The following is a 16,462-nucleotide window of genomic DNA, read 5'->3' on the forward strand; positions in this document are numbered from 1 at the left end:
AAATGAAAACACTGTTATTTCTAATCAGCATTTTGTATCACAAAGTGTTTGAACTCAGTACATTTATTGTGTGTATGCTATGAAAATGTGCTCTAACTTCCTATATTTCTAATTATAATTTATTATAGACCTTCTAAAAAGATGAAGTTGACACTTTTTTTTTCTTTTGAGATGGAGTCTTGCTCTGTCCCCAACCTGGAGTGTAGTGGTACGATCTCAGCTCATTGCAATCTCCGCCTCCTGGGTTCAAGTGATTCTCCTGCCTCAACCTCCTGAGCAGCTGGGATTACAGCCCCCCCAACCCCTGCCCAACCACACCTGGCTAATTTGGATATTTTTAGTAGAGACAGGGTTTCCCTATGTTGGCCAGGCTGGTCTCAGAACTCCTGACTTAGGTGATCCACCTGCCTTGGCCTCCTAAAATGCTGGGATTACAGACATGAGTCACTGTGCCCAGTTGGCCAATATTTTCTATCAAGAATAATTTGTCATCTATTTTCTCTAAGGAATAAAAAATTCCAATCTATATTACTCCACTGCTTGTCAGTGAACTTTTAATTACAGAAGTCTCTTGCTGGTGATGGCATAAGAAACCAAGTAACCTCTAGGTGCAGGGGCTCATGCCCATAATTCTAACACTTTAGGAGGCTGAGATGTGTGGTTCACTTAAGCCCAGGAAATGAAGACCAGCATGGGCAACAAGGTGAAACCCCATCTCTACTAAAAATGCAAAAAATTAGCTAGGCATGGTGGCAGGTGCCTGTGGTCCTGGCTCTCAGCGGACTGAGGTGGGATGATCACCTGAGCCTGGGCTGTGGAGAGCCATGATCATGCCACTGCACTTTAGAATGGGCAACAGGAGTGAGATGGGAAAGGGAAAAGGGAAAAGGGAAAGGGAAAGGGAAAAAGGGGAGGGGGGGAGGGGGAGGGGAGGAGAAGAGGGGGGATGGGGAGGGGGATAGGGAGGGGGAGGGAGGGGAGAGGAGGGGGGAGGGAAGGGAGAGGGAGGGGAAGGGAAGAGGGGGAGGGGAGGGAGGGGAGGAGGAGGAGAGGAGAGGAGGGGAGGAGAGGAGGGGAGGGGAGGGGAGGGGGAGGGAGGGGAGGGGGAGGGGAGGAGAGAGGGAGGGGGAGGGGAGAGGGAGGGGGAGGGGAGAGAGGAGGGGAGGAGAGAGGGAGGGGGAGGGGAGAGGGAGGGAGAGGGGAGGGGAGGGGAGGGGAGGGGGAGGGGAGGGGGAAGGGAGAGGGAGGTGGAGGGGAGAGGGGAGGGGGAGGAGAGAGGGAGGGGGAGGAGAGAGGGAGGGGGAGGGGGAGGGGAGGGGGAGGGGGAGGGGAGGGGAGGGGGAGGAGAGGGGAGAGGAGGGGAGGGGGAGGGGAGAGGAGAGGGGAGGGGAGGAAAAGGAAAGGAAGGGAGGGAGGGAGGCAGGCCAGGCGCAGTGGCTCACTTCTGTAATCCCAACACTTTGGGAGGCAGAGGCAGTTTAAGACCAGCCTTACCAACATGATCAGCCTGACCAACATGGTGAAACCCCACCACTACTAAAAATATAAAAATTAGCCAGGCGTGGTGGCACATACCTGTAGTCCCAGTTACTCAGGAGTGTGAGGCAGAAGAATCACTTGAACCCGGGAGGCAGAGGTTGCAATGAGCCGAGATCATGCCACTGCACTCCAGCCTGGTGACAGAGGGAGCGAGGGAGGGAAGAATCAAGTGACAACTAGAATTATGTCTCACACTGTGATACCTTTTTTTTTTTTTTTTTTTTTGAGAGGGAGTCTTACACTGTCACCCAGGCTAGAGTGCATTGGCGCGATCTCGGCTCACCGCAACCTCCGCCTCCTGGCTTCAAGCACTTCTCTTGCCTCAACCTCCTGAGTAGTGGGACTACAGGTGCGCACCACCATGCTCGCTCGGCTAATTTTTTGTATTTTTAGTAGAGATGGGGTTTCACTATGTTGACCATGATGGTCTCAAACTCCTAACATTGTGATCTGCCTGCCTCAGCCTCCCAAAGTGCTGGGGATTACAGGCGTGAGCCACCATGCCCAGCTGATACCATTAAAAATATATATATTTGGGGCATTGTTTTGTAAAGTTATGTAAAACTACATGGAATAAATATGAATCTTTGCAACATTTACCAAATCCCCACTTCATAGCCTTAATATGTACTTAAATAAATAAACTTTAAAAGCAGCAGCTCAGGCTTTCACTCTGTTCTCCCCCAACATATGAATGCATACATATCCAAAAAAAGTCAACTTCAAAATGTTGTTGCTCTCATTTTCTTTCTTTGCAACCTTTTGAATACCCAGCACTGCTGCCAGGTCACACAGTGGGCCATATGTGGAAGAGGGACATTGCTGTCTATCCCTCCAACCCTGTGTGCGTGTGTATGTGTACACCATAATTCATACAAGACCATACTGAATATAGAAAAATAGCCAGACATGGCTGGGTGCGGTAGCTCACGCCTGTAATCCCAGCACTTTGGGAGGCCGAAGCAGGCGAATTACCTGAGGTCAGGAGTTCGAGACCAGCCTGCCCAACATGGCAAAACCCTGTCTCTACTAAAAATACAAAAGATTAGCTGGGCATGGTGGCAGGTGCCTGCAATCCCAGCTACTCAGGAGGCCGAGGCAGGAGAATCGCTTGAACCCGGGAGGCAGAGGTTGCAGTGAGCCAAGATGGCACAACTGCACCCCAGCCTGGGCAACAAGAGAGAAACTCCATCTCAAAAAAAAAGAAAGAAAGAAAAGAAAAAAGAGAAAGGAAGGAAAATAGCTAAACATTCACATACAAAAATTAAAATGCACAGTCCTAGCACTCAAGAAGACTGCTGGCCAGTAGGGGACAACAAATATATAAATAAATTATAGTATTATAATTTAATGTGCTACGTATTAAGACAGGTATTGAAGCACAGGAGGAAGAACAACTAACACAGGGGGATTGAGGGAAGCTCCATGTAAGAAGCCACATAAGAAAAATGCTGATTCATTCAGTATAACTTTACTGGACATCTACCAAGTTCCAAAGACTATACATAGACTGTGTTGCTCCTCTATAGCAATGACCTCTTCAAACTTTTTTTGGGTTTCTCTTCACCTACTAGAGTTATCAGTATCTCCTTTATTTATTTATTTATTTTATTTTATCTTATTTTTTTCTGAGATGGAGTTTCACTCTTGTTGCCCAGGCTGGAGTGCAATGGTGTGGTCATGGCTCACTGCAACCTCTGCCTCCCAAGTTGAAGCAATTTTCCTGCCTCAGCCTCCTAAGTAGCTGGGATTACAGGTGCCCATCACCACATCTGGCTCATTTTGTATTTTTAGTAGAAACAAGGTTTCTCCATGTTGGTCAGGATAGTCTCGAACTTCCAACCTCAGGTGATCCACCCGCCTCAGTCTCCCAAAGTGCTGGGATTAAAGGCATGAGAGCCACTGTGCTCGGCCCAGTATCTCCTTATTAATTATATAGATATACATATATATATGTATATAAAACATTTCTCTGAAATAAATTATTAAACTTGTTTACAAAGTTTGAAAATTTCATTATAGCTCATGAGGGATTTTAATGAGACTATACTAAGGAAGTACAAAAAGAGTTGGAATCACTGCCTTACAATGACTAAGCCTTGGGCCCAAGTTTTTATCTTTTGATCCATGTAAAATGTCTTCCCCCTAAATGTTTTTCTTTTTCTTTCTTTTTTTTTTTTTATAAGATGGGGTTTCACCATGATGGCCAGGCTGGTCTTGAACTCCTGACCTCAGGTAATTCACCCACCTCGACCTCCCAAAGTGCTGGGATTACAGGCGTGAGCCACCGTGCCCAGCCTTGTTTTTTTTTCTTTTTGTTTTCCCCCGAAATGATAAGTGGCCTGAGCACAGAGAATAAGGAAGAACGTAAGTTTATTTTTAACATAACTGCCTAATATATTACAAATAAGATGCAGTGATAAATTAACATGGCTGAAAAACTTGCTTTTCTTTTATTGAAAGGTCAGCCTTCAAATATATTCTGGAAAAAGTAATCAACTTCTACAGAGATGAACAGCACACAGAACAGTTTCCACATAAGAAATATGTTAGCAGATCACAGTAATTCCAACAACCAGATAGTATAATCCATAAATAGAAGGCATCATCTACAGAATTTAACAGCAGGAAGCTCATGCATATCTAAGTCTCTTGATTAAAAAAATATTTAGTCAGTAGGACCTTTAAGAAAAAAAAAAAACGATAGTGAAGGCAAAATGCTCAAGAGAAGATGAATATATAAAACAAAAGTAAACTATTCCCTAAAAAGTTCCCTCAAGAATAGTGTCAAATAGCTACCTATATATAGAATGATCCTGACCACAAACACGCTTCCACAAAACTAACTGGCCAAGAAATGAGTTAAAAGTGCTAGATCTCTCCCAGCGTTGCCTGCTTTCCTACATACCATCAGGTATAGTCAACTGCTCAGTATGCTTGCTACACGTTTAACTATAATATCATCACAATTCTGCAACAACAACAACAAAATGTGGCCATCAGTTCAAGATGAGGATAAGTTACCTCAACATCATCTTAAAGAGAAGCAATCTGAGTTTAGCACATTCTTTGTTTTTCCAAAGGTTTTTACTAGAATATGTACATATTCTTCTCTTTTGGTGCTACCAAAAGCAATAACTCACAATACTAAACTTTTTTTTTTTTTTTGAGGCAGAGCCTCACTCTGTTGCCTACGCTGGAGTGCAACAGTGTGATCTCAGCTCATTGCAACCTCCATCTCCCAGGTTCAAGTGATTCTCGTGCCTCAGCCTCCCGAGTAGCTGAGATTACAGGCATGCACCACCACACCTGGCTAATTTTTGTTGTATTTTCAGTAGAGATGGGGTTTCACCATGTTGACCAGGCTGGTTTCAAACTCCTGACTTCATGTGATCCGCTGGCCTCAGCCTCCCAAAGTGCTGGGATTACAGGCGTGAACCACCACATCCTGCCAACATTAAACTTTTACCAACAAGCAAGTGTTCAGTGTATCCTCCAAAGAAAATCTAGTCAAACCACCAAAGAAACTAGAAGTAGGCAAGTAATGGCATTTGTCAGTGTCCAAGCCAACATGGGGTTGTATTTTTTAAGTAACTATGAAGTAAACATGTATAATTCCTTACTCTCCCTCTGTCCCACTATTCCAAATCTTCACTTCCTTTTTATAGCCCCCAAACAATTTTTAAAATTAGCACTCTTAATATATGACATTTTAAAATTAGCCTGAGCTAAATGAAATAATAACTCAAAAGGAAAATACTCCTAGAGCAGAAAAGAAGGGGATTTTAGAAGGTCTCATCACTAAGAAATAATCTAAAACATTACTTTAAGAGACAGGGTCTCACTACGTTGCTCAGGCTGGAGTGCGGTGTCTATTCACAGGTGTAATCACACTACTGATCAGCACAGGAGTTTGAGATGGAGTCTTGCTCTTGTTGCCCAGGCAGGGAGTATAGTGGTGCAATCTCAGCTCACTGCAACCTTCACCTCCCGGGTTCAAGTGATTCTCCTGCCTCGGCCTCCTGAGTAGCTGGGATTACAGGCGTGTACTACCACACCCAATCAGTATACTGCATTACAGCCCAGAACTCCTTGCTTCAAGAGATCCTTCTGCCTTAGCCTCTCAAGTAACAGGGACCACAGGCCCATGCCAAGCAAGAAATAATCTTTAAAGCAACCCCACTCTCCCCTCATACACAAATAATACCCACCAAAAATGGAAACAATAATGTAACTCAGAAATACTCCGTTTCTCAGCCAGGGGTGGTGGCTCACTCCTGTAATCCCAGCACTTTGGGAGATCAAGGCAGGCGGATCACTTGAGGTCAGGAGTTCAAGACCAGCCCAACCAATGTGGCAAAATCCCACCTCTACTAAAAATACGAAAATTAGCTGGGCATGGTAGCACGTGCCTGTAGTCCCAGCTACTTGGGAGGGTGAGGCCTGGAATCACTTGAACTCAGGAGGTGGAGGTTGCAGTGAGCCAAGATCACACCACTGCACTCCAGCCTGGGCGAGAAAGCAAGACTGTCTCAAAAAAAAAGAAAAATATTATTTCTCCTGAAAGTCAACCCAATTTTTAAATTTGATTTTCATCAGCCAATGAAACACCTACTGAAATACAAATACTCCGTGACTACTTCTGTTTACTGCCTGATCTGTTTCTCTATCAACAAACACAGAATAAAGAAAGATAATGCCTAGTTTTTTCACCATCTTTTATAATTGATGCAACTGTAAGTCATCAGTATGATACATGGTACTGGTCATGCCAATTTAGTTCCTAGAAGGTAAGGATTAATGAAAGTATTTATTACACAAATAACCATTTATGGAAAAAGAAAAAGCCCCTAAAAGTTTACCATAAATCTAAAGGGTAAGTAAGAGTGACCATTCTTTTTGCCAGACAAGAAACGTACTATGAACCTGAAAGGACAGCTTATCTTGAAAAACACTACCTCTAGACCTTTGCTCAGTAAATGATAAAAACCATAAAATGTGTCACACACGCTGCTTCTCCTAAGTCTTTAAGTGAATTCAGAGAGATACCAAGCAGTCACTTGAAACCAGAAAATATTTGATAAATGCACCTGTTTCCAGCTTTGCTACATTCCTCTCATCAGGAAGCTTTCCTACATGACCCTTCTCTCTGGAGCTGTGATTAATGTTTTGATTCATAGACAAAGGTCAGCCTCTTAATCAACAAATAACCTCTATTTCAAACGGTCAAACTTGAGATTTATGAAATTTCACATCTAGGAGTGGAAGCTTTAGAAGGAACTGGCATAAGATCAAGAGTTGGTATCCTAAATTACTCCCTTCGAACATATATATTCCTACCCGATCCGCTACGACCATTACATTATAGTCCTGCCAAGACCTCTTTTCTTCTATGTGTTCAGTCACCCCATCCACACCAACTGAAGTTAAAGCAGAGAAAACTACGTCTTAATTTCTGAAATTAGCTAGAAAAGTTACTCTAGGAGTGGTAAACTGACCCACATCATCAAAAGTCCAATAGCAGGCCCAGCGTAGTGGCTCACGCCTATAATCCCAGAATTTTGGGAGGCCGAGGTGGATGGATCACTTGAGGTCAAGAGTTTGAGACCAGCTAATATGGTGAAACCTTGCCTATACTAAAAAAAAAAAAAAAAATGGCCAGTCCCAGCTACTCGGGAGGGTGAGGCAGAAGAATCACTTGATCCTGGGAGATGGAGGTTGCAGTGAGTCGAGATCGTACCACTGCACTCCAGCCTGGGCGATAGAGTGAGATTCTGTCTCCAGAAAAAATAAAAAAGGCCAATAGCAGCTAAGTATAATGGCTCATTCCTGTAATTCTACTGCTTTAGGAGGCCATGGTAGAGGATCACTTGAAACTAGGAGTTCATGACCAAGCCTGAGTAAAAGAGAAATATACCATCTCTACAAAAAAATAACAACCTCAATTCTAAATCTTTTGGGAAAAAAATTAAAAAATAAAAAAAATTTAAAAATTTTAAAAATAAAGTTAAAAAAAAAAGTCCAATAGCCAAATCAATACTTAATAAAAGTTATACTCAAGCCACCAGAGAAAGTAAAAATGTAAGTCAATTATCACATCTTTGCTAAACTTCTCCAGATTTAAGTATCCCATCTAAAACATTATGAAATCACTTTCAATCAAACTAAAATTGTTGTATCTGAAATCAAAAATTCACTTTCAGGTATGAACCTATATTACGTTTAGCAAAACTGCATAATCAGAAGAGCGGATTAGGGTCAGAAGTCGGTCTAGGTCTAGACACTGCCACTTTGAGCTTCAAATTCCCTAAGCTTCCATTTTCTCATGTGAAAATGTCAAGAATGTCAACTAATGCACAGGAGGGCTGTGATGTTTAAATAAAAACAAATATACAAATACTCTGCAAACGTGGCAAGAGACTGTACAGAGTAGTGGCAGGGTCCAGACCAGGTTTCTAGAGTTCAAATCCTAAGTTCAGCCTCTTACTGTGTCTAACCTACTTAACTAATAATAACAGAAGCCATTGCACAGGGTTGTATGAGGATTAAATAAAAGATGTAAAGTCTAGTACATGCTCAAAAATTATCAGGAATTGTGATTTTTTTTTTTTTTTTGGACTGGTTACTGGCAATTTTTTTTTTTTTTTTTGAAATGGAGTCTTGCTCTGTTGCCAGGCTGGAGTGCAGTGGCACGATCTCAGCTCACTGCAACCTCCACCTCCCGGGTTCAAGCGATTCTCCTGCCTCAGCCTCCCAGGTAGCTGGGACTACAGGCGCGCACCACTACACCTGGCTCATTTTTGTATGTTTAGTAGAGACGAGGGTTTCACCATGTTAGCCAGGATGGTCTAGATCTCTTGACCTCATGATCTATCTGCCTTGGCCCCACCAAAGTGCTGGGATTACAGGTGTGAGCCACCAAGCCTGGCCCAGCAATTGTGATTTTGAACACGATTCAACATTGGACGGGAAATCAACTGTATGTCCCAAAAAGAATGGCCTATATGACTAGAGACAAGTTATACTTGCCTCTTCTCCAATGGCATTAAATGTCCTTCTTTATCATTCCAAGTCATAGAATTTTCCAAGTCCATACTGTTTGGGATTAACTCTTTTATGATTCCATCTCTAAATCTCCTCATATCAAATGACTAATCCTAGGGATGAAATTTTATGAAATTCAACAACTGTATCCTGCCAGCTATTTAATATGAAGTGGTCATCTCTGTAAGACATTATTTGAGAAGTCCCTGACCTAAGTGATAGATTTGGTTATACAGCTGCTGTTCCTTCAAGAGAGCTTTAAGGAAAGGTCAAACATGAATATGAAAGCATAGAGCTACAAGACAGAGTAGCAATGAAGTTATACAATAACACACTTCTGGGTATCAGTCTGACTAAGGCAGAAGATTGAAAACAAACTAAAGGAGAAGAGATAGAATAACTAACAAAAGTAGGATACAGTTCAATTACTAACTTACAAAAAAAAAAATAGGCCGGTGCAGCAGCTCACACCTGTAATCCTAGCACTTTGGGAGGCCAAGGCAGGTGGATTGCCTAAGCTCAGGAGTTCGAGACCAGCCTAGGCAACGTGGTAAAACCCGTCTCTACTAAAATACAAAATAATTAGCCAGACGTGGTAGTGTGCACCTGTAATCGCAGCTACTCAGGAGGCTGAGACAGGAGAACCCTTTGAACTTGGGAGGCTGAGGTTGCAGTGAGCCGAAAGAGTACCATTGCACTCCAGCCTGGGAGACAGAGCAAGACTACGTCTCAAAAAAAAAAAAAAAACAAGAAAGAAAAAAAGGGGCCAGGCGTGGTGGCTCACGCCTGTAATCCAAGCACTTTGGAGGCCAAGGCGGGTGGATCACCTGAGGTTGGGAGTTCAAGACCAGCCTGACCAACATGGTGAAACATCGTCTTTAAAAAAAAAAAAAATTAAAAAAAAAATTCATGGCCACATTTGGTGGCTCAAGCATATAATCTCAACACTTTGGGAGGCTGGGGCAGGAGGATCACTTGAGGCCAGGAGTTTGAGACCAGCTTGCGCACAAAGCCAGACCCCATCTCTAAAAAATTTTTTCAATTAGCTGGGCGAGGTGGCATATGCCTACAATCCCAGCTACTTGGGAAGCTGAGGTGGAAAGACTGTTTGAGCCCAGGAATTTGAGGTTCCAGTGAACAACGATCACACCACACTACGCTCCAGCCTGGGCAAAAGAGCAAGATCCTGTTTTGGAAAAAAATAAAAATCACATCTACTTTTCTGTGTTGCTATAAATCTCAGTAGGTGCTTCAGGAGAAGCGACCATTATATATTTACAGGCAATAAGAATTAAATCAACTTTACCTGAATTATCTGGCACCTATTGCTGTGATTTTCTTGTATGATTGGGATGTAATAAGAGAAACTCTGGTGAAAAGTATGCCAACTACACTAGAATTTCATACAGCCAAGAGAAAAAGAAGATTTACCAAATAAACCAAAATGATTTAATAAACTATAATTTATCCATCATTATATTTCTTAGGGAGCCTATTCAGCAGTGGAAGGAAATTTCTGAGAGGCAAAGTAAAGAATCAGACCAGTAGTAAAGAATCAGAACTGTAATCTAGAACATGTGAGGTACAGTCTAGAGTGAGGTACAGATTACAGCAGATATAACCAAAGACAGATACTAAGGACATAATATAAATACTGAAAACTGAGTTAAATCTCTGAAAAAGACCTCTTTTTTTTGTGAGACAGAGTCTCATTCTGTCGCCCAGGCTGGAGTGCAATGGTGTGATCTCGACTCACTACAACCTGTGCCCCCCAGGTTCAAGCCATTCTTCTGCCCCGGCCTCCCAAGTACCTGGGACTACAGGCGCATGCCACCACTATTTTAAGTAGAGACGGGGTTTCACCATACTGACCAGGCTGATCTCGAACTCCTGACCTTGTGATCTGCCTGCCTCAACCTCCAAAAGTGCTGGGATTACAGGTGTCAGCCACCATACCTGGCCAAAAGCATCTATTTATACATTAAACCTACTACGTTAGGAAATTCTAGAAAGTAAAGAATATTAAGAAGAAAAAAAAAAAAAGTAAAGAATACTCAGCCTGAAGTGGGGTGAAAGAAAAAAAAAAAAAAGAAAGAATACACAAATATACATTCCATTAGTCCTGAGAGCATTAACATCACACGATATAGTTCTAGAAAGCTCTATTATACTTCTGGAAAGTCTACACTTATTAGTGAATGACAGCAAAAAAAGGCAAATAATAGCATTCTTATGAAAATAGTTTTGACTTCACAGGCCACTAATAAAAGAATCCTTGTGTATATCCCCACACCACATCTTGAGAATCACTATTCCAGACCATCTTAAAGCATGAGTCACAAAAATCAATTTAGGTCATAATAGTGTATATTTTTTTAAATGAAATTAGAGTAAATCAGAAAACACACCATGAATAAATAACATTTCCTGAAACATTTGTTAGTTATGTATATCCGTGCATATAATAATAAGTAGTAATACAAAATATATTTCCTGCTACAGGTCAGTTAGAAACTGTGAAAAACACTGTACTATAACATGCTAATTTTCCTCATCTAATGTCTAAGCAAAAGCTTTGCATACAACCTGTAATCTGTAGCCTGAAAACTAAACATTTGTGATGCACTGGATACTCTCCAAAGTGAAGACAATTAAAAGGTGTTCAGGTGGATGCAACTTCTATCACAGCCATCACTAAAGTCTCGTTTTTTTCTTTTGTTTATATAAAATGTTGTTGTTTTGTTTTTTTGTTTTTTTGAGACAGAGTCTCGCTCTTGTTGCCCAGGCTGGAGAGCAATGGCATGATCTCGGCTCACCGCAACCTCCGCCTCCCGGGTTCAAGTGATTCTCCTGCCTCAGCGTTCCAAGTAGCTGGGATAACAGGTGCCCGCCACCACGCCCAGCTATTTTTTTGTGTTTTTAGCGGAGACAGGGTTTCAGTATGTTAGTCATGCTAGTCTCAAACTCTTGACCTCAAATAATCTACCCGCCTCGGCCTCCCAGTGCTGGGATTACAGGCATGAGCCACCACACCTGGCCTCAATGAAATGTTTTTTAATAGACACAGGATCACACTGTGTTGTTCAAGCTAGCCTCAAACTCCTGGCCTCAAGCGATCCCCCTAACTTGGTCTTCCAAAGTGCAGGGAATACAGGTGTGAGCTACTGTGCCTGGCCACTAGTCTTTTCTACCACCACCTTGTCCACAGTTAGTTCAGGCAAAAGGAAAGAAAAGAGAAGTCCAAGCTCCATCAGCCACAATAAAGGTGTTCTTTCCTTCCATCTAAACAAAGCTCTTGCTATTTTTTTCCATTACTGATTTATTTTTAGACACAAGTTCTGGCTATGTTTCCCACATTGGACTTGAACTCCTGGGCTCAAGCAATTCTCTGGCCTCAGCTTCCCAAGTAACTGGGTCTACAAGCACGTGCCTCAGTGTCTAGCTACCTGTTGCTATTAATCAGAAGGTCTATTTCTTTCTTTCTTTCTTTCTTTCTTTTTGAGAGGGAGATTCCCTCTTTTTGCTTAGGCTGGAGCGCAATGGCGCAATCTCGGCTAACTGCAACCTCCGCCTCCCGGATTCAAGTGATTCTCCTGCCTCGAGTAGCCGGGATTATAGGTGTGTGCCACTACACCTGGCTAATTTTGTATTTTTAGTAGAGACAGGGTTTCACCATGTTGGCCAGGCTAGTCTTGAACTCCTAATCTCAGATGATCCACCAACCTCAGCCTCCTAAAGCACTGGGATTACAGGAATGAGCCACCATGCCTGGCCCAAAAGATCTACTTCTTAAATGAAGGGCTTCCTCCCTAACAAATTGGTCACAAAATCACTTTCCTGCTGGCATTAAGGTTACTGCTCTCATCCTGAACCTAGGATTTACTAGGTCAAAGCAGCATTCAGACAATGGTTCCAGCTATAATCTCTTCATAAACTGGCAAAGGCAGGCCAGCATCTGGTGAACCGCAACAAATGGAAAAAGCACACAGCAGCTGAAGCTTCACCCACAGAGTGAGCATAATCCAAGATACCCAGAGTCGTCAATAATGATCCCTGAAGCTACAAAGACAAACTCTACTGATGCCAATTGCTGAAATACAACATCACTGCCTGTTCCTAACAGAACTGAACTATTTAATTTTATCTCAGAAAGAGTTTTTCTCCCAATTAGTCCTAATAGACCAACAGGAAGCCTAATGAAAATTATCAGGGAAAAGGAAGTGAGGCAGGGCTAAATTCAGTGGTATGCCATCACAGTGGCATATACTTTCGTGTGTGTGGTACTATACAAACGAAGTTTTCCACTTTAGCCATATTTAAGTATATAGTTCAGCAGCATTAAATACATTCATATTGTTATGCAATCAATACCACTATCCATCTCCAAAATTTTTTCATCATCCCATACGACGATTCTGTATTAACTGGTATATACTTTTTTGTGGATTCTATTTTTCTGATATATACATACCCTAAATGCAAATGTTCTCTGCTCCAAAAACAGATCCATTCCCACTACTGTCTTCAAAATCTGGAGCAAAAAAGGTAACATCTGTGAGAGTAGATATCTCTTTAAACCACTGTCTTCCTAGTACCTAGTACATGCCTGACAAATATTGATCGAAATATTTCTGTGTTCATAGCCAAACTATGACCCCACAGATTATTTACTAATTACAAATGGCAAAATGTGCCATTACAATGGGAAAATCTGCAGGTTACCACTTTAATCAGTTTTTACCATCACTACCAGTGGGACAATCGAACATCGTGTTTCTCTACTAAAAATACAAAATTAGCCAGGTGTAGTAGTGCACACCTGTAATCTCAGCTAGTTAGGAGGCTGAGGCAGGAGAATCACTTGACATGATATAATTTGAAGTGCTCAATCATCTAGGAAACATCCTTGCCAAAATGTTTAAGATGAATCTAATCTTCTAGACCCAACTATCAGTTTACAAAGAATGTAGCTTAGGAAAACAAATTAATCTATACAACAAGAAAACAGACAACCCAGAAAGGAGGGTTTAAGACAGTATCACCCATGTCACTACAGATAATTATCTTTGACACAGGACCAAAGATAATTCGATGTAGAAAAGTAGTCTTCTCAACAAACAGTGCTAGAACAACTGAACATCCACAAGCAAAATAACTAAATAAATCTAAACACTAACCTTATGCCTTTCAGAAAAATTAACTCAAAAAAGATCACAGGCCTAAATGAAAATCACAAAACTATAAAACTTCTAAAAGGTATCAGGAGAAAGCCTAAGTGGCCTTGGGTTCAGTAATGGGTTTTTAGATACCATACCAAAAGCATGATCCATAAAAAAAAATAATAATAAACTGGATTTCAATGAAACTCAAAACTTCTGCTCTGTGAAAGATACCATTAAAGGAATGACAAGACAAGCCACTAACTGGGAGAATGTGCAAAACATGTATTTTATATAAAGACTTAGTATTCGAAATATACAAAGAACTTTTAAAACATCACAATTAAAAAAAACAATAAAACAGTAGGCAAAAGATCTAAACAGAGATGATATACAGATGACAAATAAGCATATGAAAAGATGCTCAGGCTGGGGGCAGGGGCTTACGCCTATAATCCCAGCACTTGAGGAGGCCAAGGTAAGAGTATCCCTTGAGTTCAAGATCAGCCTTGGCAACATAGTGAGACCCCACTTGTATTTCAAAAAAAGAAAAAAGAAAAGATGTTCAACATCAAATGTCATTAGGGAGTTGCAAATTAAAACTATGAGATACCACTACACACCTATTAGAATCGTCAAAATTCAAAACACAACACCAAATGCTGACAAGGTGAAGCAACAAGAATTCTCATTCATCGCTGGTGAGAATACAAAATGGTACAGCTAATTTGGAAGACAGCTTGGCAGTTTCTTACACCCTTACCATAAAATACAGTGATTGTGCTCCTTGGTATTTACTCAAATGAACTGAAAACTAATGTCCACATGAAAACCTACACACAAATATTCAGAGCAGCTTTATACATAATTGCCAAAACTTGGAAGCAACCAAGATTTCCTTCAATAGGTAAATGAATAAATGAAATGTGGCACATCCATACAATGCAATATTATTCAACGATACAAAGAAATGAGATATGTAGCCACAAAGAGACATGGAGGAACTATAAATGCATATTGCTAAGTGAAAAAACCCAGTCTGAAAAGGCCAAATGATTCCAACTATATGACATTTTAGAAAAGGCAAAACTATAGGCCGCAAAAAGATCAGTAGTTGCTGGTGTATGGGTGAAAGGAAAGGCGACGAAAAGGAAAGGTGCACAGATTTTTAAGGCTATTCTGCATGATACTGTAACTATTCTGTATGATACTGTATCAAACTATTCTGTATGATACTGTAATGGTGGATACATTTGTCAAAACTCAGAACTGTAAAACACAGTGAAACCTAATTTAAACTATAAATATGAGGTTATAGTTAGTTAATAATAACGTATCCATTTCTTTCTGAGATGGGGTATCACTAGGTTGTCCAGGCTGGACTCAAATTCCTGAGCTCAAATGATCTCCACCACAGGCACTCACACCCAGCTTTTAATAATGTATCATTATGGGTTAATCAGTTGTAACAAAGGTACATTAATGCAATTTTCTTTTTTTGAGATGAAGTCTTGCTCTGTCGCCCAGGGTGGAGTGCAGCGGTGCGATCTCAGCTCATTGCAACCTCTGCCTCCCAGGTTTCAAATGATTCTCCTGCTTCAGCTTCCCAAGTAGCTGAGATTACAGGCATGCACCATCACATCCAGCTAATTTTTGTATTTTTAATAGAGACAGGGTTTCACCATGTTGGCCAGATCGGTCTTGTACTTCTGACCTCCGGTGATCCGACCACCTTGGCCTCCCAAAGTGCTGGGATTACAAGCGTGTAATTACGCATCACTGCACTCCAGCCTGGGCATTAAGAGTGAAACTCTGTAAATAAATAAATAAATAAATAAATAAATAAAAGTTTACTACTTAAAAGGTCAATCACTCACACACACACACACACACACACACACACACACACACACGACTATTCAAAACTAGCCAACTTTTACTGAAAGGGGCCAGAGAGTAAATATTTTAAATTTTGTGGGTTGTACAGTCTCTACCACGTTAAATGAATGAGTGTGAATTTATTTATGGGCACTGAAGCTCCTATTTCATATTTTCTTTCTTTTTTTTTTTTGAAACAGAGTCTCGCTCTGTCACCAGGCTAAAGTGCAGTGGTGCAATCTTGACTCACTGTAACCTCTGACACCCTGATTCAAGCGATTCTCCTGCCTCAGCCTCTTAAATAGCTGGGATTACAGGCCACTGCCTCCGGCTAATTTTGTATTTTTAGTAGTATTTTCTCCATGTTGGTCAGGCTGCTCTCGAACTCCTGACCTCAGGTTATCCGCCTGCCTTGGCCTCCCAAAGGTTGGGATTACAGGCGTGAGCCACTGTGCCCAGCCCTTACGATTTTTTTTTAGCCATCTAAAAAATGAAAACCCAGCCAGTGCAGTAGCTCACTCTTGTAATCCCAGAAACTTGGAAGGCTGAGACAGAAGGGTCATTTGAGGTCAAGAATTCTAGACCAGCTTGTGCAACATAGCAAGACCTTGTCTCCAAAACAACTCAAAACTTAGCCAGACAAGGTGGTGCATACCTACAGCCCCAGCTACTCAGGAGGGTGAGAGAGGGGGATTGATTGAGCCCAGGAGTTGGATGCTGCAATGAACCATGATCAGGACACTGCTCACACTCCAGCCTGGGCAACAGGGTGAGACTGACTCTTAAAACAATAAGTGGGCCAGGTGCAGTGGCTCACACCTGTAATGCCAGTACTCTGGAAG

General features: G+C 41.6%; 1 protein-coding gene across 6 annotated transcripts in view; it reads right to left on the bottom strand.

Annotated features, from left to right (window-relative positions):
- KDM2A (lysine demethylase 2A) overlaps nt 1-16,462 on the bottom strand; it is a 142,117-nt gene that overhangs the window by 82,771 nt on the left and 42,884 nt on the right. Inside the window, exon 3 of one of the 6 annotated variants that reach the window (XM_064364686.1) lies at nt 13,055-13,114. The exons of 4 other annotated variants lie outside the window; for them this stretch is intronic. In XM_064364686.1, the coding sequence (XP_064220756.1) occupies nt 13,055-13,114 (60 nt within the window). Of the gene's footprint in view, nt 1-1,575; nt 1,674-13,054; nt 13,115-16,462 lie in introns of those variants that run through there. One more of the 6 variants, XM_064364690.1, reaches the window with a different exon arrangement.

This window comes from Aotus nancymaae, unplaced genomic scaffold, assembly GCF_030222135.1.
Source record: "Aotus nancymaae isolate 86718 unplaced genomic scaffold, 86718_ANA_hifiasm-v0.15.2.pri h1tg000059l, whole genome shotgun sequence".
NCBI lineage: Eukaryota > Metazoa > Chordata > Mammalia > Primates > Aotidae > Aotus > Aotus nancymaae.